The sequence below is a fragment of the Cercospora kikuchii genome, assembly GCF_019650295.1.
Source record: "Cercospora kikuchii DNA, contig_00004, whole genome shotgun sequence".
NCBI lineage: Eukaryota > Fungi > Ascomycota > Dothideomycetes > Mycosphaerellales > Mycosphaerellaceae > Cercospora > Cercospora kikuchii.
The window spans coordinates 3,799,944-3,825,735 of NW_025408585.1; the positions used below are offsets into that span (position 1 = coordinate 3,799,944).

General features: G+C 54.3%; 6 protein-coding genes across 7 annotated transcripts; 4 read left to right on the forward strand and 2 right to left on the reverse strand.

The window, feature by feature from the left end:
* Positions 1–557: 557 nt before the first annotated feature.
* Positions 558–3,999, reverse strand: CKM354_000770600 (uncharacterized protein; the record flags this gene model as incomplete). The annotated part of the gene is made up of 7 exons (XM_044803061.1): positions 558–2,467; positions 2,517–2,924; positions 2,984–3,005; positions 3,070–3,370; positions 3,419–3,573; positions 3,635–3,837; positions 3,891–3,999. The coding sequence occupies 7 exons, from the start codon at positions 3,997–3,999 to the stop codon at positions 558–560; spliced, it is 3,108 nt and encodes a 1,035-aa protein (XP_044658996.1).
* A 1,033-nt stretch (positions 4,000–5,032) lies between these two features.
* On the forward strand, positions 5,033–7,367 carry CKM354_000770700 (uncharacterized protein; the record flags this gene model as incomplete). 2 transcript variants are annotated; one of them, XM_044803062.1, is made up of 4 exons in its annotated part: positions 5,033–5,059; positions 5,125–5,276; positions 5,334–6,507; positions 6,561–7,367. In XM_044803062.1, the coding sequence occupies 4 exons, from the start codon at positions 5,033–5,035 to the stop codon at positions 7,365–7,367; spliced, it is 2,160 nt and encodes a 719-aa protein (XP_044658997.1). The 2 variants fall into 2 exon arrangements, with proteins under 2 accessions (XP_044658997.1, XP_044658998.1); XM_044803063.1 differs by having other exon boundaries at positions 6,564–7,367.
* A 240-nt stretch (positions 7,368–7,607) lies between these two features.
* On the reverse strand, positions 7,608–10,220 carry CKM354_000770800 (uncharacterized protein; the record flags this gene model as incomplete). Its single annotated transcript, XM_044803064.1, has 1 exon — positions 7,608–10,220. One exon carries the CDS (start codon positions 10,218–10,220, stop codon positions 7,608–7,610), a length of 2,613 nt encoding a protein of 870 aa, XP_044658999.1.
* A 213-nt stretch (positions 10,221–10,433) lies between these two features.
* Positions 10,434–11,078, forward strand: CKM354_000770900 (uncharacterized protein; the record flags this gene model as incomplete). Its single annotated transcript, XM_044803065.1, has 1 exon — positions 10,434–11,078. One exon carries the CDS (start codon positions 10,434–10,436, stop codon positions 11,076–11,078), a length of 645 nt encoding a protein of 214 aa, XP_044659000.1.
* Positions 11,079–13,643: 2,565 nt separating this feature from the next.
* On the forward strand, positions 13,644–15,563 carry CKM354_000771000 (uncharacterized protein; the record flags this gene model as incomplete). Its single annotated transcript, XM_044803066.1, has 1 exon — positions 13,644–15,563. One exon carries the CDS (start codon positions 13,644–13,646, stop codon positions 15,561–15,563), a length of 1,920 nt encoding a protein of 639 aa, XP_044659001.1.
* A 4,529-nt stretch (positions 15,564–20,092) lies between these two features.
* On the forward strand, positions 20,093–24,331 carry CKM354_000771100 (uncharacterized protein; the record flags this gene model as incomplete). Its single annotated transcript, XM_044803067.1, has 1 exon — positions 20,093–24,331. The coding sequence occupies one exon, from the start codon at positions 20,093–20,095 to the stop codon at positions 24,329–24,331; it is 4,239 nt and encodes a 1,412-aa protein (XP_044659002.1).
* Positions 24,332–25,792: the final 1,461 nt, after the last annotated feature.

A 25,792-nucleotide genomic window follows, 5' to 3' on the forward strand; every position in this document is an offset into this window, starting at 1 on the left:
GATGCAAGCTATGCAATCAAGCTGGGCACTATGTTTCAATCTGCCCATACTTGGAAATGGCCCAAGGAATGATAAAGGTGGTCTCTGAGAACAAGATCTCAGATTCAAAGGCCTTGGCCCTAGTTGCACATGATCAGGATGATGATTGGGATGAGGAGATGGATTGAACAGCCCCAGTGCACTGTCAAGGGGAGTGTTGTGAACTGACACTCCACTGGGCCCTGCTGTGAGTCATGTATATTGGTTCCTATATACCCGGGACCCCAGACCCTGTATACTAGCCCCTATATAGTACCATTCGATAGTGTAGATAGTTTTGTATCCTCTTTTGCCCGACAATACGAGAGAGGGTCCCTTAGTGCCCCCCGATAACATGCGACGATACGCGACTTCGTAACAGTTTTTATGATAATAATTTCTTGAAAATAAGATTTCCCTTTTGGCTTTTTCATTGATCGTGATTGTTGATCACATATATGCATTCATTCATATGACTCGCGCTAGCAGTGATAACCACACATTCGCGAACCCTACAAGGGCAAACGCTTTCGCTAAATTTAATCAAAAACATCAACAGCATACCTCTCTCCTCTCCAATTTTCCCATTTCTCACGTGCTTGCTCTTCCGTCAAAAGCTCCTCTCCAGGCTGCTCACTCTCCTCCTTCATGATTCTCACCGCCACATCTCCAATCGCTCTTCCCACCTGCGCACTCCCGCAGATATATGCCCTTGCCCCATCGTTTTGGAAGATCCTCGCGACTTCCGCTCGTTCTTTCCACAGTCTATCCTGCACATACTTGCATCCCTCAGATTCTTCTGTCGCTTGACTGAATGCGTAGAACACTTTCACGACGCCTTTTGCTTCCCAATCAGCGAGTTCCTGAGCGAAAAGAACATCGTGATCGGTTCTACGACATCCAACGAAGAGTAATGCTTCGCCGAGTTTCTTGCCTGTTGCTTCCGTCTTGATGGCTCGTTCTTGGAGAAAGCCGCGGAAAGGGGCGAGACCTGTTCCAGCTGCGCCCATGATGATCGGCAGAGAATCGTCGAGAGGGAGGTGGAAAGCTGGTGAACTCTTCTTGACAGCGACTTGTAAAGTTGAGCCGGGCTCGAGAGATTTGAGATAGCTGGTTGCTGTGCCTTTGTGTTTCTCACTTTCGATGACGCTGAAAGTGATGGTGGCTTGCGATGGTTCGGCGAGAGGGGAGGAGGAGATGCTGTATTGTCGGAGGCGGAGGGAAGGGTGCATGGAGAGAAAAGTGCTGAAGGGAATTTGGATGTCTGGATACCGTTCGAGGATGTCCAGGACGGAGCCGCTGTCATCTGCCAGGGGCTCTTTGGCATGTTGCGTCAAGATTTCCTTGTTCTTTCTTGTAGCTGGTACGCTGAGCTCGACATAGCCAGCTAACACCACGGAAACGGGTAACTCTTGCTTTGTTGGTATCGTAGCATGCGAGCCGCTGGTGATGGTCATTGATGTATCCCACGGCAAGGAGAATCTGCGCAGAGCCCGCGAGATGACCTGCTCGTGATTCAAGGGCAGCACGGCGAGGTAATCGCCAGCTTCGTATCGCATGTCCGTAGGCAGCTGCAGCGTCATGTGTCTTTTCTCCGGCGCAACTGGATGGGTAATGCGCTTATTCTCTAGCACTTTGGCATTCTGGAGGCGGTAATGTAGATGTGAAGCTCTTGACGTTGTGGAGAGTTCGATCTCGAATGTGCTCTGCGAACCGTTCTGCGCAACATCGGGAGACAACACCTTCCATAAAGTGTCGGACCAAGCATCGAAATCGTCAAAGATCGTGCCTTGGGACACATCGGTCTCGCCACGTTCCACAAGAACACTTGCACCCTTGCTTTCGAGTATTTGAGCAATGGCTCGTGGCACTTTCTGGTATGTCGATACCCAATCCCTGTGTCCGCAGCCGAAGACTGCGAATTTCACACCCGCGAGCTTCGCCGACTCAACTGTCTTGAGCCACTGCATAAAGATTTTTGCGTTTTCAGGCGGCTCACCCTCGTAAGTGCAAGAGACGAAAACGACCGGATGATCCTTAGGTAGATTGTCCACTGCGCCGTCCAGTGAGCTCACTGTAGGCACGAAGCCACGCGCCTCAGCAGCAGACGCAAGCGACTGAGCCAAGTTTTCACAAGTTCCGGACGATGAGCCGTACAGAATTGTCAGTTGGCCGCCGTCGACCTTTGGTGCGGAGTTGTCGGAACGCTCGTCAGCTTTCGAGGCCACAGCAGAGGTTCCGTGGAGTTTCTTCACAATCGTGATGGGATCGAAGTTCTCTCTTAGGCGCGCTTTGATGTAAAGGCCGCCGGGCTTGATCGTGAGCGATTCGGTGATCTTCAGCTCGTAGCTCGGATCGGCCATCCTCAGGTTGAAATTCTGGAGAATAAGAGCCATGGCAAGCAATGCCTCTTGCCACGCAAAAGGCCTGCCGATACAGCCACGTTTGCCTGAATAAAGTATGAGTATGCTGCTGTTCAGAATGAATGAATGACTCGCCATTTCCAAAGGGCTTCCAAGCACCAAGGGGATATCTCTTAAAGTTATCGTCTAGCATGCGTTCCGGCCTGAACTCGTTGGCGTCCTCGCCAAAGACAGCGGGGTCTCGCCCGCTTTTTGTGAGCAGCGCCGTAATCTTCGCGTCGCCAGGAAGGACGTACTTCCCACCAAGCACTGCTGGCTCCTTCGTCGACTTGGGCCCGACAGTGAAGCCGACCGCGGTGGGCGCGAGACGCAGCGACTCGCGGAATACAGCCTCAATGTACGGGAGCTTACTCATGTGCTTAAACTCCACAGGCCCTGACCCAATCACGTTGTCGACCTCTTGTTGGGCTTTCTGCAGTGCTTCGGGGTTTTTGAGTAAGTAGTAAATCGTGAACGAGAGCATTCCCGATGTCGTTTCGTGCCCTGTTCATAGTTAGCGAAATGGTGACGGCAGCGACGCTTGCCCCGGTGTAGATATATACCTGCGACTAGGAGTGTTATCATCTGACATTGGAAACAATTAGCGATATAGCCAGGAACCCTCCCATGAGCGCAGTCATTAACTCACATTGTTCATCACTGTTTCTTCGTTCAGTGGAAGCCCAGTACTGGGATCTTTGCCGTACAGCATCCGGTCTAGAAGATCCTTCTTGCGGGGCTGCCCCTTTCGTCGATCGATGCATTCTTGCGCGACCCGTTTCATTAGGTCTATGTCTTTGAAAAATTTCTTCTCTGGGCCGGGATTGAGGATCGATTCAATTCTTGTGCGCGTGGCCCTCCGCCCACCCTCTGTCAGCACATCGACCATCGCTCCCACGAACTCATGGAGATCTTCGCGATAAAAGGAATTGAAGCGCATGCCCATCGCACTAGTGACAGATTAGTGATTGACCTTGCCGCGATCGAAGACAACAGACCATAAAGCTATCGAATCGAGCGTCAACCTCGTCATGTCACCAGTGACGTCTATCTCCTGATCCGGACCGATTCTCGCCCACTTTGCTACTAATTGAGTTGATATGTCAAGCATCTCTTCATACATGTCCTTGATCGCAAGCGGACCAAATGCAGGCTGTGAAGTGTCAGCTAGTATCGAATATAGGGTTTCGCACATAAGCGATAGCTATACACACGGTGAGTGTCCTGTGTGCGGCACCCCAATTGGGCTCGTGGTTGTGCGCGGTGAAGAGGCCGTCTCCCACCGCATGGCGCATCTCTGCCAAACCCTCGTCGACCTTCTTTTCGAATCGAGTCTCGTCGCACAATTCTTCGACAAGTGCAGCAGATGAAACAATGTAAGTTTCGTTGCCGAGGACTTTGAGCTTGAAGATTTCGCCTGACACAGGTCAGTGGGTGGATGGCAACGAACGTGCGAAGAAGTATGACTACCATATTTGTCTGCCAGTCGTCCTACGCTCTGCGTCCCGTTCACCGGGTCGATCTCGAACAAATTCCCGACTATGGGCAAGCTTGGCGGTTGGGGGATTTTTGAAGTCATCGTACGGCTGATTCTTGTTGAATGGTGATTCTGTCGGTTTTCTTGGAGGGCAATATTGGTATGGCGACGAGCTCATATTTGGTCGTGTTATTATATCTCTCCTACCATATGAGACTCCAGTCACCGAGCAGGTCTTGGCGAGGGCGCGTGGAATCCGCGGCAAGGCAAAGCAACGCATCAGGCAGTGACGGGCTCTGAGGCCTGCGCAACGTGCCAGGCATGTCGTTTAAGCTCAGGTTCGAGCGTGAGCTGGCGGCGCTCACGGCTCTGCGATTCGATGCGTCGGCGGTCAGGAGATTGCTGGCAGTCCAGAACGCGGGCTCCGCGGCGAGCCGAATTCAATGTTAGTCGCATCCCCGTCGTCGACGGCTGTACAAGATGGGCGGATGCCATCATCGTTCCTTGGAACACGCGCCAGTCTCCGTCGCCCAGCCAGACTGCCTTCCTCGACGAGGCTGAGCCGTGTCACTGCCTCTCGTCGCCGACGCAGACGAGCTCCTCCGCACGCGTTGCTGCCCACGGCCACGATGTCGACGCCCGCCACGAGGGCCTCGAAGGTTCGACACTTCTCCTCATGGCCGGTGAGCTGGGTGTTCCCAGCTTGCGGGCCATAGAGTAGGTGCTGCAGTTGGGTGGTGATTGGTGACTAGCAGACTAGAACCTAGAGGAGTGTTTTGAGTTTGAGCAGGGCAGGGAACAACACCGCCCGCGTCACCGAACTAGAACTTGCAGCCCGAATAGAACCAGGCGCCAAGCGAGTCAAGGCGGCCACCCTGCGCGCCTTTCGAGGCTTGTTTCTCACTTCCCGTCCTCACCTCATCCTGTTCCCATCCGCAAGGCTCCAGCGAAGTTGACGGGAACAGGCACGAGCAGCCTCAGGAACATTGGAGGATGCGAATTGCAAAGCGGAGCACCTGCAGCGGAAAGCCATAGACTAAGGCAGCCGCGACACGATCCTTCCCTTCCTGGATCCAGGATATCGACGCGTCAGCAAGTCTCGCGACGAGAGGAAACAACGACCGCACCGCAGGCCATGGCTTCCTCGGTCCTCCCCAAAGCAGCAAGTATCCAGTGATGCCATTGACCATCTGCCCGGCTCGCCTCGCTGACGGACGCTCGTCTTAGTGCAGAAATTGCCGTCTTCGCAAGATCCGTTGCGACAAGAAGTATCCGTGCTCCAGTTGCCAAACCTCCGGAATCGAGTGTCAGAGGTCGTCCAACAGCATCGCGCTGCCCAGCTCGCAACCGTACCCCTCTCCGCCACCTGCTGCGCTTTCGTGAGCATCCCCACGCCGCGGTCCCTGTAGCATGGCCATCGGCTGACGGGCTTGCAGCACTGTCGACGCCCAAGGTCTTGCTCGCAACATTGAGCAGATCAACAACGCCGTCCAGCAGCTCCTCACCCTGCAGACCAAGTCGACCGGCAGCCATACGAGCCCGCACCCGTTATTCGCCGAAGACCATGCTGCTGAGCAGGCCGAGCCGACGGAGCTGCACGACAGCGACGCCGAGATCCACGAAGGAGTCTCCTCCTTTAATGCGCAGGCACTGATAGCGGGAGAGGCTTCTCAGGCTCTTGCCGGAGGCCACGACCAGCTCGTGGCGGCTCAGGAAGGCCTTCGATCTCTTCGACAGTTGGTGTCGGAAAGCAGCCCTGCACACAGTGATGGTGCCTCACCGCGCGCACATCATCAAGCGAGTCACGCTTCATTTGCGAAGAGCCTCAATCTTCTCCCCATTGACGTGGTTCTGCAAGTGGTCAAGGTCTTCAAGACGCATGTCTCCTCGGTCGTCCTCCCCTACGGCATGCCTGGCTTGGAGTATCTCGAGAGCGCTTGCAGAGCTGCGTATTTCCCCACCGAACCACTGTCTCCCGGGCAGATAGCCGTCATGCATGGAATGCTCTACTATCTCCTCTGGGAATGGATGAGCCGTGACGACATACCAGCGCCGGGTAACCTCGACTTTGATGTCATGATGAAGCTCAGCGAGAGCAATTTCGAACTGGCCTTGCGCACTTACGACGTCCTCGCATACGCTACTCAGGACAACGCCATGGCGCTGTACTTCGCTGCAATCAAAGCTCGAGAGCACTCCAACGTGAAACGCGCATGGTCTTACGCTTCATGCGCAGCGCGGCACCTACTCAACATGGGCTTGCATCGTCGGTCCACGCTCGCGGGATTGTCGTCGGCCCAACGCCGTGAACGATTGATTCTGTTCTGGAACATCTACGGCCTGGAGAAGAGCCTGGCACTGACTTTGGGCCATACCGCTACCCTGCGCGATGACGATATTGATGCAGATCCAGTTCCTGTCAACCAAGATCCCCGGTATCGGGACTGGGACGAAGTGCCTAACCTTGGGGCTCGGCTGGGGCGAGTCGAAGGTCAGATCTTCGACCGCTTGTACACAGCCTCCGCCCTCAACAAGAAATCCGAGGAGCGCATCCAGATTGTGCATGAGCTATCTCAGGCTCTGGAAGAATGCCTGTTTAGTTTCAGAGCAGTACGGCTACCCTAGGCTTCAGCCCTTGTGAACTCGCTGACATTACTCACCAGCAGCGAACAGACGAGTGCATCTTTCCAGACATCTACGACTTCGCCTTTGGCGACACCAATCGCGTCGCATACTACTCCCTCCTCACAACCCTTCATCGGGGGACATACGCTACTAGCACCTCACCTGGAATCATAACTCAAGCGTGTTACGACGCCGCGCGAAAATGTCTCCAAGCACATCTCGCCATCATCGAGCAAGTCCGACTCTTCCGAGGCGGACGACTCACGCAGAACTACCTGACCTGGGCCCTGCAATACGGCGCCTTCACCCCTCTCATAGTCGTCTTCCTCCATTCCCTCTCCGACCTCGACGAGCAAGATCTCGCCCTCCTCCAGCGCTTCCACGATTCTCTGCTAGACGTCCCTGAAATGACAGAAGGCACTCGCAAACTACGAACCACCTGCGCCATCTTCATATCAGTGGCCAAGGTATACGTCGAGTCTCGTCCTGGAGGAAACTCCAATTCTTCCACTCAACAGCCCAGCAACAATAGCAATACTTCGAACCTTCCCGCCTCAACTCTCGCCCCAAACGCCGAAATCGTCCAACGTCAACAAATTCAAGAAGCCTTCGATCGGACTACTCAAGTCATTGGAAATAGCAGCCATGATGCCTCGCAACAACAGCATCCACATACAACAAATCCCCAACTTCAAAGTTTTCCAGCTTGGGACCCTGGTATGGGTGACTTGACGCAGATTGATGAAATGTCGGCTTTCATGGATAACTGGATGGATGGGAGTCAACAAGCTGCTGATTTGTTCAGCGTGGATTTTGGGGGAGGGCCGTCGTCATATGTTGTGTGATGTGAGTTGAAGGAAGTTTATTGGTGGATGAAGAGAAAGACGTGAAGCGATATACCATGGCAGGAGTCTGCACTTTTTAAAGATGAAGGGAATACGAAGTCGAGAATCTGTTGAAGTGAGAAGACATCTTTCAAATTCTTCGCAACGAATATAGATGACATTTTACTGATACAGCATTTTACACAACCACTCGCTCGTTCCTTCCCTTGGGGTATCTTTACAGTCGCTGCGAGACCTTCTTCAACCATCATCGTCGAAATATTGCCTCGCGATTCGCTGCTCTTCTGTTTCATGCCCAGTAGCCTTCGTCTGTGGCACATCCGCCTCGGCGTACGCCTCATCGTTCCCATTGCGAGCAGCACTAGTTTGCTGCATACCTGCCTTCTCACTCGCTCTATCCAGATCATCTTTTTCTTCGTCATTCGCAGCCACAACGCTAATCGGTTCAAAAGACTCAATCCTCGTCCCCAAATTCCTCTTCAAATCAGGCGTGAAATCCAAGAAACTCGCTATAGGACTGACTTCGTTCTCGTTCCGCAGATGGGTCCTCAATGTGTCCTGATCGCGGAAACGTCTCAGAGCACTGTTCGTCCAAGCATCCCAAGTGTGTCCGTCCGTTTCCATTCGTTGGACAGTACTCAACACGCCGTCCAAGTCCTGTCTCGCAGCGTATCCGACGAGCAAAGAGTTGTATGTTACCTGATTTGGTTCGATACCTTTTCCGCGCATGTAAGCGAGGATTTGATCAGCGAGGTGTAATTGACCGTGGCGAGAGAAACCGTGGACGAAAATGGACCATGTTTGGACAGTAGGTCGGATTTGTTGGTACTTGGCGTTGGGATCGTTGGGTAGTTGCATGTATTTGATAATTTCAGCGGCGTGTAAGAGGCCTTGCTTGGTTTTGGTGAAGCTGCCGAGGAAGGCATTGAAAATGTGGTCTGTTTGGACCATGGATGCGAAGGGTTCTTGTCCGCTTTCGATGGCGTGCTTTACTCTTTGCCAGAGGTCGGATGCGCGCGTGGTCGAGTCGCTTATGGATGCGGATTGCTCCAGGTATGTCGCCAACATAATGAAGATATCTTGACGCCGAGGCATGGGTCTCCGAGTAGTGTCGTCGATTTGTGACAATTTCTCCGGCAGAAGGCCCACCAGTCGCAGGGGACCTAGACGGAACAGCTGCGCGTAGGCATCGGCAACGGTGAGGAAAGATTTGTTGAGATTGTGCTTGGTGTGATGCAGTGCCAGGCAATGCAGGATCTCGGTGGCTACCACGGGTGCTTCGAGAACGTTGATGCCAGAAATCGCGTCGCGAATGGTCTCGTTCAGCATCTCAGCATTGTCGATTCTGGTTTTGCATCCTTTGAGCAGAATAGCGAACGTGTAGGCGTCAGGCTGCAGTCCATGATCGCGTAGCGAATGATAGATCTCCATTGCAGTGTTCAAATCGCGGGCCTCGACGGCATTCAACATGATGATATTCGCAATCGTGTTGTTTAGTGTGAGGCCGAGCTTTAACAAGCTCTCGACAATCCGAATGCAGGCTCGAAGGCCGCCGGGGAAGGAAACTGCTCGGCGGAGCAAGGTAGAGCATACTTTGTAGAACTCTTTTCCATTGACATCTGCACCTGCATTCTTCATCTCGAACAACGCATCGAGCGCCTGAGCCCCCATTTCGCGTTTGGAGAAGCTGGTAGCGAATCGCAGCCACGTGGGCCAGTTCACTCGTGCATGATGATGCTTCTTCATGTCGTCGTACAGAGCAGAGAGAGCTTCATCAGTGCAGTAATTGGTCAGAACTCGGTAGACAAACCCATGTATGAATATGGACTTTCCACCACTACGAGAACTGTATGTGAGGGCGGGCAAAGAATTTGCAAGCTTTTCCAGATTTTCATGGTCTTTGCTTTTCGAATAGATTGTCGTCAAGCATTGCAGTGTCTTCTTTGTGTATACGTTGAACGGTCCTGGCGCGCAGTTCGTCAAAAGGAGGAAATCGAGAGCTGTTGCGGGATCGTAATGCATGAACCAAAGTGCTACTGATGGCCAATGTGTATGCGTCCTGAAATCGAGAAAGGGAAGTCGCTGGGGCGTAGAAGGATTCTGCGCAAGCACATCGTAGACTCGATCTACCAGTTCGATCGTTTGTGCAGAAAGCACCGGGAGGACAGGTTCACGCTGTCCGAGAACGCAGTCGCGAAGTTGGTGGACGTTCGCGACCCAGCGCAGCGTATCGGAACGGCCCTTCCGCATTACTACAATCGCAGTTCGTTCTCTCAGCGGTCGTGACACGACGACAGGTCCCCGTCTCATCGGGTGCTGGTTAGCACCTCGAGTTCTCCTGCCATTGAAGGACGTGGGCTTCTTGGGCAGGGCAGCTCTCGGCCCGGTGCCAGAACGGAAGTTGAATGCAATCCAGTATGGCTTTTGTGGCTGTGAGGATTTGGCCGAGCTCTGCCTCACTTTTTCACGGCTCGGATCATGACTCCCATGAGCGCTCCTCGCGACTTGTGCGCGCCGTGCCCGGCGCTGCTGTCGAGCTGCTGGGGCTGTGCAGAGCTCCTGTTCCTGCTCCAGCTCCGAATCGGGCGGAGTATGGGATTGGTGGCTCACTGGACGCTGCCCGGGCAACTCGTCATCATTGGCTCCTAGTATGAAGTCCAGATACGTGGAGTCGGCAGAGACGTGATTGAGATCGGGCGGCAGCTCATTCCTGTGGGAATCTGGCCGGGGGTCGGGAGTGGTGTTCGAGGTGGAGTAGAGACGCCGCCATTGCGGCAGACGGTCGTGATTCTGCTTTGCAAACAGGAGGAGACTACGGCAAAGCGTCCGGAGGGAGCGGGTGCATGATGGCATAAGCGAACATGCCTTGCGATGTGCCGTGCGTTGTTGCTGAAGAGCAGTCGCTGTCGCGCGGAGAGTTTGAGAGTTTCTCGGAAGAGACGCGAGAAGTCCGCAGAGCCGCATCTCTTGGCAGACGCGCCTGACTCGCGGAAAGCAGTGAACTTCTCTGCCTGAGCTACACTTGCCTGAGCTACACTTGCCTTCACATCTAGCACTTCGCACGCAATGGCCTCGACGCAAGCACTCAGTGCGGCGACGCAAGACCGTAAAGCTCGTCTCGCCCAACTCAAGTCGCTCAAGCGTAAGGCGCCCGACGCAACAGCAGATTTGCAACAAGACGATGAAAATGCACCGTCTGCTGCAGCAGAGCCACCAGCACAGAACGAAGATGATGTGACAATGCGCTATGTTTCCGGACGCAACTACGATCATGCTACAAAGGGCGCCAAACTCGGCTTCGACGGTGCTCCAGACCAAGGGCAAACGACGCTCGAGCTCAAAGCCGCAGAGCTAGCAGCCGAGACGAAGCGACAGGCTGAAGAAGCGGAGAAGAATGATGCACCCTTGGACCTGTTCAAATTGCAGCCGAAGAAGCCGAATTGGGATCTGAAAAGAGATCTGGATCAGAAATTGTCCACCCTGAACGTCCGAACAGATAACGCCATAGCCAGGTTGGTGAGGGAGAGGATACAGAAGCAGCAAGAGGCGGCGAGAGGGAGAGCGAACGGAGCAGATTCTCGAGGAGACGCAGAGGCTCAGGGGATTGAAGGCGCTACACTCGTGGAGGCAACGAACGTGAGGGAGCGCGAGGACGAGGAGGAGGCGAGAAGAGAGCGCGAAGAAGATGAAGCGCTGTTGGACGGCTCATGAGCAGATGCAGCCTCTTCCATGAAATCGGTGACTTCGGCTGGAACGCGACCATATTGTCGCCACAAGGATCGCAGCACTGATACTCGTCTTGTTCGAAGAGAAGACAATGCCCTGTCGTGAGAGGAGCGAAAGGCTTGGCTGAGCGAATGCGGTCGCAGTCCAAACGAGCACACATCTCAGGCAGGAGCGACAGCCTAGCACGCGCATCTAGGGACCCTAGGTGCCATACGAGGGCGGCTGGTCGCACCTTGACGACCGTGCACAGAAACGTGGGATGAACCCTAAGGGCCTCACCAGACATCAGTGGTGGAACTGACCCGCGTGTCTCTCCGCGGACAAAGTCTTGTTATTGGACGAGGCTGAGCCAACAGCTCTAGTCATTGTGCTGCTCATCGACCTGCAAGGCTTAAACACGAAACTCCGATGAAGATATCGCTTTCTTGGCAGTGCTGTCTTTTACGGAATCGTTCCGAGCATGCTGCAAATTTGCTCAACCCCCTTGCAAGGCACTTTGCCTCGAGACGCATGTGAAAGTTGACTTGGAAGCGCAATGTCGACTACGCACTGCGATCGGGCCTTGAGTCGACGGCGCACATAATCGAAGCAAAGCTGACAGGCAGTTGAGAGAGACCAACGTTCGCAAGAGCCAGATACAGGGCAGTCTCCAACAGCAGTAGATAGCCCGACCAAGTTCATGACACACCTCGCACGCGGACTCAGACCTGCGCCGTGAAACAGCGGGCTAAGGAAAACTCGCCGCACTCGGTCCTAGCACCTGGGGAAACGAGCGTAACTTCTGCACATTCATTGGTATCAAAATGATGTCTTTGTGGTTGCTCAGCACCTTTTGGGACGCTCTGAAATATGAGATGCAATTCTAGCACGAGCAAAAGCGGCAGGTGGTCATCAGTGCAGCCATGCGACAACAGAGCACCAATTTGCTGCGCATCAGGCCTTGCGCATCGACGTTCGTATGATTCGGCGACACGCAACAAGCAACGGCGTAGCACAAGTTGTGTCTTTTGCAACGAGCATCCACGTGGAGACAGGGCTAAAGACCATGAACTCGCGTTCGGGTTTCGAAGCCTCATCATCCTCTACATGTGGCCTGGACAGGGCCGTCTCGTTGCAAAGTACTGCCGAAATCTACCAGCCTTCTGAAGTGCCACGCCCATCAGCCATCCACCGCCCAATTTCCGGCTGCTTCCAGTTTTCCCGTCTTTCGATAAAAGCACCACGTGTCTTGGCAGCCGCTAGGTCCGACTCCGGATTGTCTAGAATTGAGTCGAAGGTCTAGAAACCAGCAAAGTCAAGTCCAGCCACAATCAGCACTACGAAAAGCATGCATTCTTCTTGTCTTCATTCTTGACAATTGCCGACTGCTTCACGACGTTGATCAAGCTCAAAGATGTACATATGGATGATACAGTCTATGTCCAGCATCTGCAACACAGAACCAATGAAGATGACGGCACATGACTTCGACGGCCTTTTTGTCATCTGTGAAGACATCTGACGTTACTGAAAGCAGTATGTCGTCAAAGGATGAAAACGCCGAAAGGAACGTGCACAGTGCGACCATGATGGCAAGCGAAGACACTAGCCGGGCAATGCTGGCTGGATATGCCGGGGGGTGTTTGCTTGGCATCGAGCTTGGCCCGCGAGCTTGATGGGACTTGGATGAAAGGGGAATGCGAGAGGAATAATGCCGGGAGCTCAATGCGATTCATCCTTGGCCAACATTTGGCTTCTGGAATCGGATGTCACGCAAGCCAGTTGGAGTTGGTCGTGTGGAAGAAGTATCGCTGCTTTCACCGTTCACCACGTTCTGTGCCATCCCTAGCAAAGGTATTCCCTATGCTCCATGCGAAAATGTATCTGGTCCAGGTCCACTGGCCCATATACCACAGGCTTATCAGAAGCGGATCCACCAGACCCAAGGTGACAACATGCCGGATAAACCTCCGCGCTATCAAGATCTCTAGCAACAAGTGGGTCCGCAAAGGGTATGGCTTCTTCGACGAGCACACAATTATAGCACATCAAACCACCGCCAAAAAGCCCACTGCCCTTTTCTGGGTGGAATGTCATTGCTTTCGGGCATTCTGTGCTCACGGACCGCCGATCAGGCGATGGACGTCCTGTCTCCATGGGGTTGCGCCGAAGGAAGACTAACATCGCGTGCTTCAACAGTTAGGTTGACCATAGCCTCCTCCAGGCTAGGAGAATTGCACCATGTGTCCGGACGTCTGTGCTCCTCAAAGGATGCGCCGCAGTGTCTTCGCCGAAGGACGACATCCTATGGGCCCGGTCGATGGCCTGGCGGAAGTGATATATAACAGGTCTTCCAGCACGCTCTGTGGTTCCTTTCCTCATCAGCATCAGCAGCATTTTCTTTCCTCTTCACTCATCTTTCACTCGACTCCGGTAGTCCGAACAGCTTTCTATTCTTCCTTCATTGACACTAGAGCCGGTCTCTCAGCGTCAATTCCAATCACAAGAAATCAAAAAAATTCACATCATTTCAAATCAACAGTTCAACGAACAAAACCACCAACAGCAAAAATGAAGTTCTCCACCGTCGCCGTTCCAGCTCTTTTGGGCCTTGCCAGCGCTCAAGACATCACCTTCGAGGAGAAGCGCGAAGCCGAGCCCATTGGTCCTTTGGGCCTCATCGGTCTGGGAAGCTTGGCTATTCCAGTCGTCCAGAAACTCTTTGGCAAGCGCGACCTCAGCAGCCTGAACGCCAACGAGCTCGAAATCCTTAACAAGCTCTCTGCTCGTGACATTCAGCTGGACGCCGACGACCTGAAGATTCTCTCCGCCCTCCAACGCCGCGATGCCGAGGCCGATCCTATTGGACCTTTGGGCCTGCTCGGCTTGGGCAGCTTGGCTATCCCAGTTGTCCAGAAGCTCTTTGGCAAGCGTGATGTGAGCGAACTCAACGCCGACGAACTCCAGATCCTCTCGGCGCTTCAGGCTCGCGATGCCGCCGTTGGCCCTGGCGCCCTTGCCCTGATTGGCGGTGCTGCTTACCCCGTCGCAAACTGGCTTCTTGAGAAGATTGCTGGCCCAGGCAAGCAAGCTAAGCGCAGCATTGAACTTGACGACGAGGACATCCAGATTCTCCAGAGTCTGCAGGCTCGCGACGCCGCAGTTGGTCCTGGTGCCCTTGCTCTCATCAGCGGCGCTGCCTACCCTGTTGCCAACTGGCTCCTGGAGAAGGTTGCTGGCCCAGGCAAGCAAGCTAAGCGCAGCCTCGAACTCAACGACGATGATATCGAGTTCCTGCAAAGCCTGCAGCGTCGTGACGCCGCAGTTGGCCCTCTCGGACTTGCTCTCATCGGTGGCGCTGCCTACCCTGTCGCCAACTGGCTTCTGGAGAAGGTTGCTGGCCCAGGCAAGCAAGCCAAGCGCAGCATTGAGCTTGACGATGAGGACCTCCAGATCCTCCAGAGCCTGCAGGCTCGTGATGCTGCAGTCGGCCCTGGCGCTCTCGCCCTTATCAGCGGCGCTGCTTACCCTGTCGCCAACTGGCTTCTGGAGAAGGTTGCTGGCCCAGGCAAGCAAGCCAAGCGCAGCATTGAGCTTGACGATGAGGACCTCCAGATCCTCCAGAGCCTGCAGGCTCGTGATGCTGCAGTCGGCCCTGGCGCTCTCGCCCTTATCAGCGGCGCTGCTTACCCAGTCGCCAACTGGCTGCTTGAGAAGATTGCTGGCCCAGGCAAGCAGGCTAAGCGCGACCTCACTGCCGCTGACGTTGACGAGCTGAACTCCCTCTTGGTACGCGACGCTGCCATCAACCCTGTTGCAATCGCTGTCGGAGGCGGTGCACTCGCTGCTGGAGCTAACTGGTTATGGCAGAGATTCAACCCATTGTCCGAGAAGCGTGACCTTTCTGCCGCCGATATCGACGAGCTGAACACTATCTTTGCACGCGACGCCGCCATCGGCCCTGTTGGACTTGCTATTGGCTCTGGTGCTTTCGGTGCTGGTGTCAACTGGCTCATGCAGAGAATCTCCCCATCCTCCGAGAAGCGCGACCTCACCGCCGCTGACATCGACGAGCTGAACTCCATCCTGGCTCGCGACCTGACTGATGCTGAGCTGAACACCATCTTCGCCCGTGACGCTGCCATTGGACCCGTCGGACTTGCTATTGGCTCTGGTGCTTTCGGTGTTGGTGTCAACTGGCTCCTCCAGAGACTCTCCCCATCCTCCAAGAAGCGCGACCTTTCTGCTGCCGACATTGAAGAGCTCAACTCCATCCTCGCCCGCGACTTGTCCGACGACGAGCTCCCCATCTTCGCCCGTGACGCTGCCATCGGCCCTGTCGGACTTGCTATCGGCTCTGGTGCTTTCGGTGCCGCCGTCAACTGGATCATGCAGCGCGTCTCTCCATCTTCCAAGCGCAGCATCGCCGAGTTCGCTCCTATGGTTCGCCGCGACAACTTGGTCTTCAAGCCTGTTCAGTTCGCTGCTTAAATGACTCGATGACGAATGATTATGGTAAGCAATCACCCAGACTTCAAGCCATCAAATGTGCAACACCACTGACTCTCCTCTCACAGAATTTTACCCCGTGAAGCTGGTTCTTATCGGTTCTCAAGATGAAGAGTGATATGATGACACGACTAGGAAATGATTAAATGTCTGCGCTGATACCAAAAGGGGGAGGTGACAGTCTCTGGTTAGGCGTGTCGACCAGGTTTGCGGGCTCAAAGAAGTTTTGTTTACACGAACTTTGATGAGTTTTTACTTAACTTCGGGGGAAAAAGGCACTTCAAAAGTCTCTGGTAGGCTTTTTGGGGTGGTCTTTGTTAAAGTATTTGAAGGGGCAAAGATGGTGGAGTCTTTTTCTCGATGATTTGATGCAGCGTGTTTGAGGGGGAAATTCATCTGGGGATCTGGAAAGGATGAATTTTTTTCTCTTTGGTCAATATACGAGGACACGATGTAACGGTCATTAATATGATGGACTTTCACCGAAAAGAGACTTCCTACTCCCGTTTTTCTTTCTTGTCTTGATGTTTGCTTCTGGAGAGGGCTCGAGAACTGTGGAGGCAGCTCTACACTCTCCCGATTAGCCCAATACAGTAGCACTTACTTACAACTTGCGACTATCGAGTACAGTCTTTGGGATATTCACGTCTGATCAAACGAGACATGCTGACTGCGATCTCATCCCCTGCGGCAGGACGCACATAGAGTCAGCTGGCCCGTGGGCTCGAGCCGGCCTGCGAAACACTCGTCGTCAGTCAGTAAGCAATATCTTTGCCAACCGAAACCCTCATCACTTCGCAACTTCGGCTCGTGCTCCGATCCTCACTGCAAGCCCGCGCATCAATCACATCCCCTTCAAGCCTTATGCATAATATACAACCACAGCAGCCCCAAAAGGTAAGCTGAGACGGCGCGCGACAGCCAAAAGAGAGGCCAAGCATTTCCGATACTATACTGTAGGCTCGTAGCCCTCGATCTATCACGCCCTAGAGGAATGTAGTTCATGTATCATCCTGCCTCAGCCCTACCCACAGCCGCCTTTCAGATGACCTCGCCACTCTCGCATAGGACGCGAAGTGCAAGGGTTGATTGGAAAAGGTGTCAACATCGCACAAGTCCTCCGAACTTCCTCGCGAGAAGGAGCAACAGCTGAAAGAGGATTGCGCGCGCAAATGTGTACATCATCGACTTTGTCTTTCGTCCACGTCAAGAAACACTTCGCGTGAACCACTACACACCATCTTGGGATGGAAGCTGGAGGGGATGAAGTACAGAATAGGAAGTCGTGCTTACCAACCGGAAGCAAACAGGCGAGAGAGTCTTCAGTATCTCGGCGGCACGAGCAGGAGATCTCGGTTCGCGAGAATCGGCTTCGATGCACTTTTCAGAGGAAGCACTCCGTAGCCGAAGTTGTTGTGGAACATGTTGCGAAAAAACGAAGTGTCAAGTGTCCGGTTGGTCATGCCATGCTCATCAGCAGCCGAGACGTTGCTTGTCGTACGCGTGCACTTGCGATTGCGTAAGTGTCGTTGGTTTCAACGGCAGGCACGTGGTGTCGATGCTGGCGCCCGCCCGTGATAACAGCCACCTTTTTGCTGCTGCGACCCGAGACATCCGAGACAGTGTGCTTGCGCAAGATCTTTGTGCGACGGAAGATCAATGCGTTATTGTGCTGCGAGGATGAATACTCTTGATCAAGGCCTTCGATAGCCGGTGCTCCTACCTACTGTAAGCGGGTTTAGCCACTGTCGTCGTTCAAGTAGCACAATGGCAGGTCGACGATCTGGCCAAATGGCTCATGCACATCAAAGCCGGGGATACTTTGCATGCTGCTGACATTGGCGGAGTCCATCGCCTCGGTTGACCATGTATTGTGCGAACCCCCACAGAATTAATTTGAGCCGCGCGGGCAACTTCTCTCGCGGGTGCCACTCGGCGTCGATGTGCGTTGACGGCACGGCCACGGCAACAGCTCGACGGCTGGCTTTTCTCGATTCTGGAGCCGTGATAGCTGTCGGTCTTCTGTTAGCGGCAGGCGCGCTTAGCAATGCCGCACGGCTGCTCCTAAGCGAGCTGCACAGAGCGATGGAAATGGAAATCAGCACAAGGTGATAGGATGGGGGTGGATCACCCAGTGTGGCGCCAAAAAGTTGGATATTTTGAAGCCTGGACCACCTGGCGAACAGGCACACGACAAGTCTTGGACGTCAGGTTGGTCTGCAGCCACGAAACGCGGGTGTTAGCGAGAGAGGTACCTGAGCTGAGCTGGGCGGCCAAAAGATATGGCGGATGCTCAGAGCTTTGGCGAAGCACGAGAGCAAGGCATCTTGTGAGACGCTCGACTCTGTGCAAGCTCAACGCGCAAGCGCAATGCGCATAACATGCATAGAGCGCACGCACGGCTGTTTCATGCACGCAGGCGAGGGGCAGGTGTCGTCGTGGCCACTGCACTGCCCAGCTTCCGCTTCCACGTGCAAAGCGTGAGGGTGCGTGAGCAGTCTCGGAAGGACCATCAACCCGCAAAACCTTGGTCTCACGTCCCGTCTTGTCAGCGAGGCCATCTTGCCGACTGGCATCGATGACAGCGATACTGCTCGAACAGGAAGATGCAGCGGCCGTTTGACTGTGTTGGAGATGACAGCGCGCGCGATAGTTGTTGCTATGTCGGAGTGCTCTCCGTAGTCAGTAGTCTGTCTGTGCTTGTCGAAGCTGATTGCGCCATTCGCCGCATCTTGTGACTGCTCTGGCCTTGTTCTGTAGTTCTCCGGCTCGACGATCACACTAGCGATCGCTGCAAAGCAATACACCAACCAGTAGTGCATTCCTCTCCTTCCAGCGCAAGTGTTTGTCAATATCGAAGTGACGAGTGTACTTCACGATGTCGAAATTGCATGACATTGCATGCAGATAGGCGATCGTTATCACCATCGTTGCGCGGACCCTGCTGGCCCACGAAGAGGCGAGGAAGGCCTTGTCACAGAGGCAACATCAGCTTGCTCGACAGGGCCCGGGCATGGATGGAGTGCATAGACTTCGCGGCCGTGGCCGTGCAGAGTTGTGTGCATATCAGAGTGTATGCAGGTGTGTACAGATCGAGAGAGGCGCGGATCGCGAACCTGCGGGGAAAGCAGCGTGGAGCGAATCCTTTGCGCTCGTGTAGGCCTACGCCAGGCCTCATCAGGAAGAAGCTTGCCCTTTTTCGAGCCTGGCTGGGGACATTACGCCTCGAATGCGCTGCGCGGTAGCGAGACCATACAGGCTGCGCTCTGATATTGGAGACAGCATGGTGTACCTGGCCCAAGCTCGAACGGGCGAGGTGTGGTTTGCTTGCTGGTTGTGTGATGACATGGTGACGATAAGGTGGCCATAAGACGTGGCTATTGTTCGCGATCCACGGAGAGGGGAGGAGGGAGGGGGCTGGCAGCAGTGCAGGCACACCGGGAGGGAGTTGGAGGGAGAGGAGCAGTACAGTAGGCAGGCGTCCGATGGGGGAGACGATGAGGACGACGAGCACGATCTGTGGGCGACGGCGGGCACAGTGGCCCAGCATACAGTAGGTGAAGATCGTTGAGCGGTTTGGCATGCATGCAGACTCCCAGCAGAAAAAGCGCCGGGAGCAAAACTTCTGGCATGGCGATCACACAACAGCGCCGCGATGCTGTCGACACATGATGGCACCAATAATGCAAAGTGTGCTGCATTGCGCTGGGAAATGGAGCCTGCATCGCGCTGTGCTCATGACAACGACGAGCAGTGCACCTGGCAAGCAGCTGCATCTTCGCTTGGCCGTCCCATTGCCGCTGCCGTGGTGCGCTCTGTATGGGGCCCTCTTTGTGCCGATTGCCCAACAAAGCGCTGCGGATGACGACGAAAAGCACGCCGTCGAGGGTGATTTGGGCAGCGAATCGTTGGGTTCTGTCTCGTGCCTTCGCAGGGGTCTACGTGTATGCTGCCGTCTCTACTCGCCTGCGTGCGTCCGATGCATTCCCTAGAGCCAGCCGGCAAACAAAAGTGATGACTGCGGATGAGTTGTTGAATCGACCGCTAAAATCGTGGCAGCCAAGCCCGCTGAGCGCTGGCTGATTGGTACGACCCTAGCCCCGCAGCGAAAGTATGTAGAGGAGCACCTGGCTCGTCGCCGCGCGCTGCGAGAACCCTCATAACTCCGCCGGCCTCACTACTACTCCCCTACCGCGCCTCGAGTCAGTGAATCTCTTATCAGCAACACCCACCCACCGCGACGCCGCCCTCAAACGTCGCCGTCCCACCGCAGAGGCGCGCCGTACGACACTGCCTGACGCACCAGCCCGTCACCGTGAAGCCCTGCGAAACCCCGGCACTCAACAAAACTCGCCCGCCAAGCACGGGCGTCTACGATGATAAGGCGACGGCGCCCATCAACCATCTGAAGCAGGCCGTTCAATGTCGAGCAGAAGCAAGTGCGGGTAGACTGTTTGCTGGAGGGTCGATCTGCGCACAGCGACCCGGCTCCGCGAGCGCCTGCGTTGAGGATGTCCTCCGATTCCGCGCCCAAGAACAACGGAGACGATGGCACACTCGTGCTGGAAGCACATGGACACAATGGCGGAAGCAGCGATATGGAGACTCCGCGCTCCGAGGCTCCTCCCCCCGCCGTCAACATCACCACACCGCGAACGACGGAAGCGACGACGATGCACGCGACCAATGGAGTGGCCGTGAACGACTACTTCACCCCGCAGCCCACCGCCGCACTCGACCAGAGACCGCGAAGCCCACGAGCGCCCAGTAGCCCGCATGCCTCGACGGCTGTCAGCACTAGCTCCACCGACGCCACCGCTCCCGGCCACGTCCAAGGTCTCGGATCGCTGTCGCTGCCGCAGCCCCAGCTGTCCCCCCGCCCAACGCCTCAGCAAAAAGTATCCAGTCTGAGCATCGAGAGCACCGACAGTGCGGCAACTGTCAAGCCAGCCCGTCCAGTCTTGAAGTCTCTGGGCCCCACGTATCCCGATCAGACCTTCGCCGCCCTACACAATCAATATCACGGGGCCTATTACACCCCATCTCACCTGCGGGGAAGGGGTCCAGGGCTGTACTCGCCCGTGGCCAACTTTGCAACGGCGATAGCATCGCATCACCAGAGCACGTCCCGGTCGGCGACCAACTCACCCCTCGTGACCCCCAACTTCGGTCTGTTCAGTAATGCTGGTCCGCCGTCGGCGCCCGCCTTCCATTCCGACTCCTCGTCGGCAACGTATCCGAGTCCGTTTCTGCATCATACGCAGAGGCATGTTCCGAAAGAAACGCATGTCGCAGACGTTGACGTGGACCCCATTTCGGGTCGCAAGCTCATCAATCATTACGAGATTATGGACGAGCTCGGTAGAGGAACTCATGGCAAAGTCAAACTTGGTCGCGACCTGCATTCTAACGGGACCTACGTGGCAATCAAGATTGTGGAGCGCTTTTCCAAGAGACGAAAGCTGGGCCGCCTTGGTACTACCGAGGATAAGGTCAAGAAAGAGGTCGCCATCTTGAAAAAGGCCCGCCATCCCAACGTGGTAGCCTTGCTCGAAGTCATTGATGACCCAACACGCAAGAAGGTGTACATTGTGCTCGAATGGGTTGAGAAGGGTGAGATCAATTGGAGGAAAAAGGCACCCAAAGAGATCGCAATGGTGGAAGCGCGACGGTATGAGAGAGAAAGCCGTGAAGCGAAGACCGGAAAGCACGACGAAGTCCTAGCAGCACAGGATCGAGCCGTCCTGGAGGAGGCCAAGAAACGTCTCGATAAACAGAGGAGACGACAGTTGCGAACGTTCCGACGCATGCGACGAGGAGCAGACGAGGCCCCGGAGGCTTGGAGCATTGAGCTGGCTGGCGATGAGATGAGTGAGGAGTCCGAGGAGGATCGATTATCGCGCATTTCTTCCATCACGGGCGAGATGAGCGCACCACTCGCGCAACAAGCGTCACAACAGCCGAAACAGTGGCTAGACACTGGTGCAGGTAGGCGCATTTCATGCACTCCCTCGCCCTTGATGCCCACCCTCGACACCACCGTCGCACGTCCGACTCGGTTCTTGATACTGACACCGGAACCAGAAACCATGTCACCTGTGAGCGAAGCGCAGCCACCTTCACGCAATGTGGAGTTCGACTTGAGCGGCTTGGAGGGCACCATGTACGGACCGTACGACCCAATTTCTGGACCCTCCTCACGAGATGCCAGTTTGCCAAATAGTCTACGAGGCTCCCAACATGGCAGCGTAGAGGGTTTGTCGGACCTGGCTCACGAGGTTCTGGACTCTGATCTTGATACTGAGCTGGAGTACGTTCCGATAATGACGATTGACCAGATCCGCTGCGCTTTTAGGGACACCGTACTCGGACTCTTGTACTTGCATTATCAGGGCATCATCCATCGCGATATCAAGCCACCCAATTTGCTCGCCTCTCACGACAACCGCGTGAAGATCTCTGATTTTGGTGTCTCATACCTTGGCCGACCTGTTCACAATGGCGAGGGCGAGGATGTCAGCGAGGCAGAGGCCACCGACCTGGACGACGAAGCGAAAGAGCTAGCCAAGACTGTAGGCACGCCTGCGTTCTATGCGCCTGAGCTATGCTCGACCGATCCTTTGGACGAGCCGCTGCCCGTGACAAAAGCCATCGACATCTGGGCTCTTGGTATTACCCTGTTCTGTATGCTCTTCGCTCGTACTCCTTTTGTCGATAGTGAGTACGTTGTGATGAGAAGCATTGCGGAGGAGGAAGTATATATTCCGGCTCAGCGACTTCTCCCAGTGGATAGCAAGCCCAAGTCTCGGCCATCATCGCACGGAAGAGGCTACTCGCCTCAATGTAACCGCAAACGCGACGAGCTAGAATTTGTCTATGAGGATCTAGGCGAGGACCTACTAGATTTGTTACACAGGCTGCTCATCAAGGATCCACGCAAGCGCATCACGCTCGATGAAATTCGCTACCATCCTTGGGTGATCGCGGACATCCACAACAAACCAAGATGGTTCGAGGAGTCTGATCCTGCACACCAGTTGGGACACAGGAAGATCGAGATCACGAACGAAGAACTCAAGACGGCCGTCGTGCCTCTCAACTTGCTGGATCGCGCCAAATCGGCGGTGACGAAGATCGGAACCACAATTGCGGACACCATTACAGGAAGGACAAGAGCGCGTGGTCAGTCGAATGCTGGCTCGCCAGTGCCCTCTGCACACTCATCTAGTAGTACCATCAGCCAGGACGCTAGGCGGCAAAGTCTTCGTGGTCATGAAGAGCTTCTCTCGGCCTTGAAGGCATCGCAACACGGCGAGCATCCACTGTCTAAGAGTGTGGCTGCCAGCCCGGAGCAACAGAAGCACGATAAGATCATTCCACGGCTGAACGGTAGCAGTGACGCGAGCAATCGCCTCACTCGGACGACTTCTCGGCCAAGTCCGCCGCACCGTGCCATGACTGTAGCATCTGCTGCAGATTCCATGCGCACGGTGACGGAGTCCAGCTACCGCAGAGGAATCAAGGAAGAATCCCGTCCGCCTTCGCCTGGTCTACCTGGAACGCCAACGGCGCTGGCGACGCCTGGCGGCAGCCACTTGGGCGGCCTACTTGGAGGCACTGCGCGCATCATAGAGCGGGTGCGCGCGAAAAGTAGACAGAGGTCACTGAACCGGCGAGGTATCTCCAGTGAGCGTGGCTCTGATCGAGGGTCGGTGCAAGGCGCCGACCCGCACGCCGAAGCAAGTGTGGCTGTGAGTGGTGCTACAGCATCAGGCCACGTACAGCAACCTGAATCTCTTCGCGGCGAATCCACCCCTCAATCAAGCGCACACAACAGCCCCGCATCTTCGCGCCCTCAGTCAGTGACTTCGGACCACCAGCACTTGCAGCCAGGAACTGGAATCCTGTCTCGTCTGAGCTCTAGTAGTTCTATTGCCTCAGCTGGACGGCTCGAGGCCTATCGTAATATCTCACGGCCTGCATCGGGCAACCGGCAAGCAATCGAGTCTACACCAGAAGAATGGCAACGTGCACATCAGGAACACATTAGGAAGCGAATCAACGAGCACAATGAGCAACAACAAGCCGACAGGTCGGATAACACTGCGCCGGGCAGGAGAAGCTCACCAAGCCCTTTCGATGGCAGGACATGTCCAACAAGTCCAGATGACCACAATCGAACGCGACAAAACTCCCAAGTGCCATCACTTACCGAATTATCCACGCCTGCAACACCTGATGAATCTGCAAGTCCTCATGGAGCTACCAGTCAGCTGCCCCCCGCTCTTATGTCCAGCTCTTCTGATCTTGGTTCGGCAGTCTCGATGTCGATTAGTAATCCATCGATTCCTTCCGTCTTGTCTGAAGCTTCATCCGTCGAGCCTGGAGAGCCAGACGTCGATACCGATCGCAAGGAGTCGTCAGATGATACTCTGAATCACAAGCAGGAAGATATACCCAACGAAGATCGCTACGACGAAGGCTACACTCCAGATGAGGAGGCGACTACCACCAGTGACGGCGAGGATGAATTTGACTCAGACTCTGATAGTGACGGAGGCCTTGTCATGTCTCGTCGGAAGTCGCCCGCAAAGGCTCTGCCCATTCAGAAGGAACGACGTGGCACTGGCCATTCTCATCGCTCGAGAAAGTCCTCCCGCAGTGGTTCTAATAATACCATGAAGAAGGTCAAGACGCGCGACAGCAGTGACGAGCAAAGCCGACGATCGCTCGACATCAAAGAGGAGTGATGCTCGAATCAGCAGCATCTCTCAATTACAACCTTTAACTACATGACCTTTCGATCACGACTTTATGACATGAAGGCTGGCCGAGCATATGTCAAGAATGAAAACATATGACGGCACACATACCAAGACAATGACCTTCCCATCGAGAGTCACTGCACTCATACCCTGCTCTACTTCGCTTCTTGTTTATGGTTGCGATACCCCCTTGGAAGCATTTTGGCATATTGGAATGAGCGTTAACGCACACAGCATACTTTTCGGATGCATCGTCCGGAGGCAGAGAGCAGAACATGTATTTTGCATAGGCTCGCATTCTACTGCTTTCGTGTGCTTTTGAATTTTGGAGTTCTGAGCGTTTTTGATGAGCATTGGTGTTCTGCTGGTGCTGCATACTGATAGAAGTATTGAGAGGAAAGATGGAAAGGGCTCGAGGCTGGGAAATTGGCATGACTGGACAATTTCCGCCGAATTGTGAAAGAGCTGCATATCTCTGCATTTTGAGGGGGAAAATCGAAAATCCCCGTGGAGGACGGGCAAAAAAATCTGGGAGGTTCGCCCTTGGGAACGTGTATATGTACGGACGAAAGATGGGAGACCCCGATCGATACCCACCACGCTACTTCTCAACCTCAAAATCTCTCTCATCTACGATTCTCCCTCACGAGGCGACAAAGTATTTTCTCACGATGATGGATGATTTGTAGATGCTCTCGAGCGATGATTTGAGGCACCAGTGCATGCATGGAATTGACGGATTTGTATAGCATACGGATAGGTCGCGCCTGGTTTTTTTTGCGGATTGGATTTAAGAACTCCTGCTTAAATGCATGGGTCACTTGAGCTTGGGCTGTGTACGAAGTGTTTTTTTGCTGCTGTGTATAGAAGAAGACCAGGAGAAAAGTTCTCTGTGGAGAAGAAGAAGAAGCGACGAAGACTTCGAGTTCGATGAAGATGATGATCTGAATGTTTCTTCCTCTCTCTCTCCCCTGCTTTCTTTCCTATACGCGGTATGTAGTTGACATTTTGTGGCGTCGTGTTCGTAACCAGTATTGCATGCAGCATTTTGGGGTTACTGCTGGGTATATGTATCTATATCAATGAGAATTTATGGTGAGACTTTTACATCTCCATCGCTTTCACAGGTTTCTCGTTCTGTCGAGTTTGTGATTGATTCATTTGGAAGCATATTAGCACCGTGATGCAAAATCGTCAAAAAAAAAACACAAAAAACTTGAAATATGCATTGTGAGGACGAAAATTTCGTGAACCGCAGAGCTGCAGTCTTGTCTCAAAGCTCTTGAAATTTGGGCGCTTTCTTTGTCTTTCTCTTATGTACAGTTCAATCCATGCCTACACGCCATTTAAGTTCCTTCTCTTTACAGAGAAATAATCGCTTGCGAGTGAAAACAGTGATGCAGGCTCAGCTTCACGAGCTCAGCTCATGCCAAATGCGCGAAACTC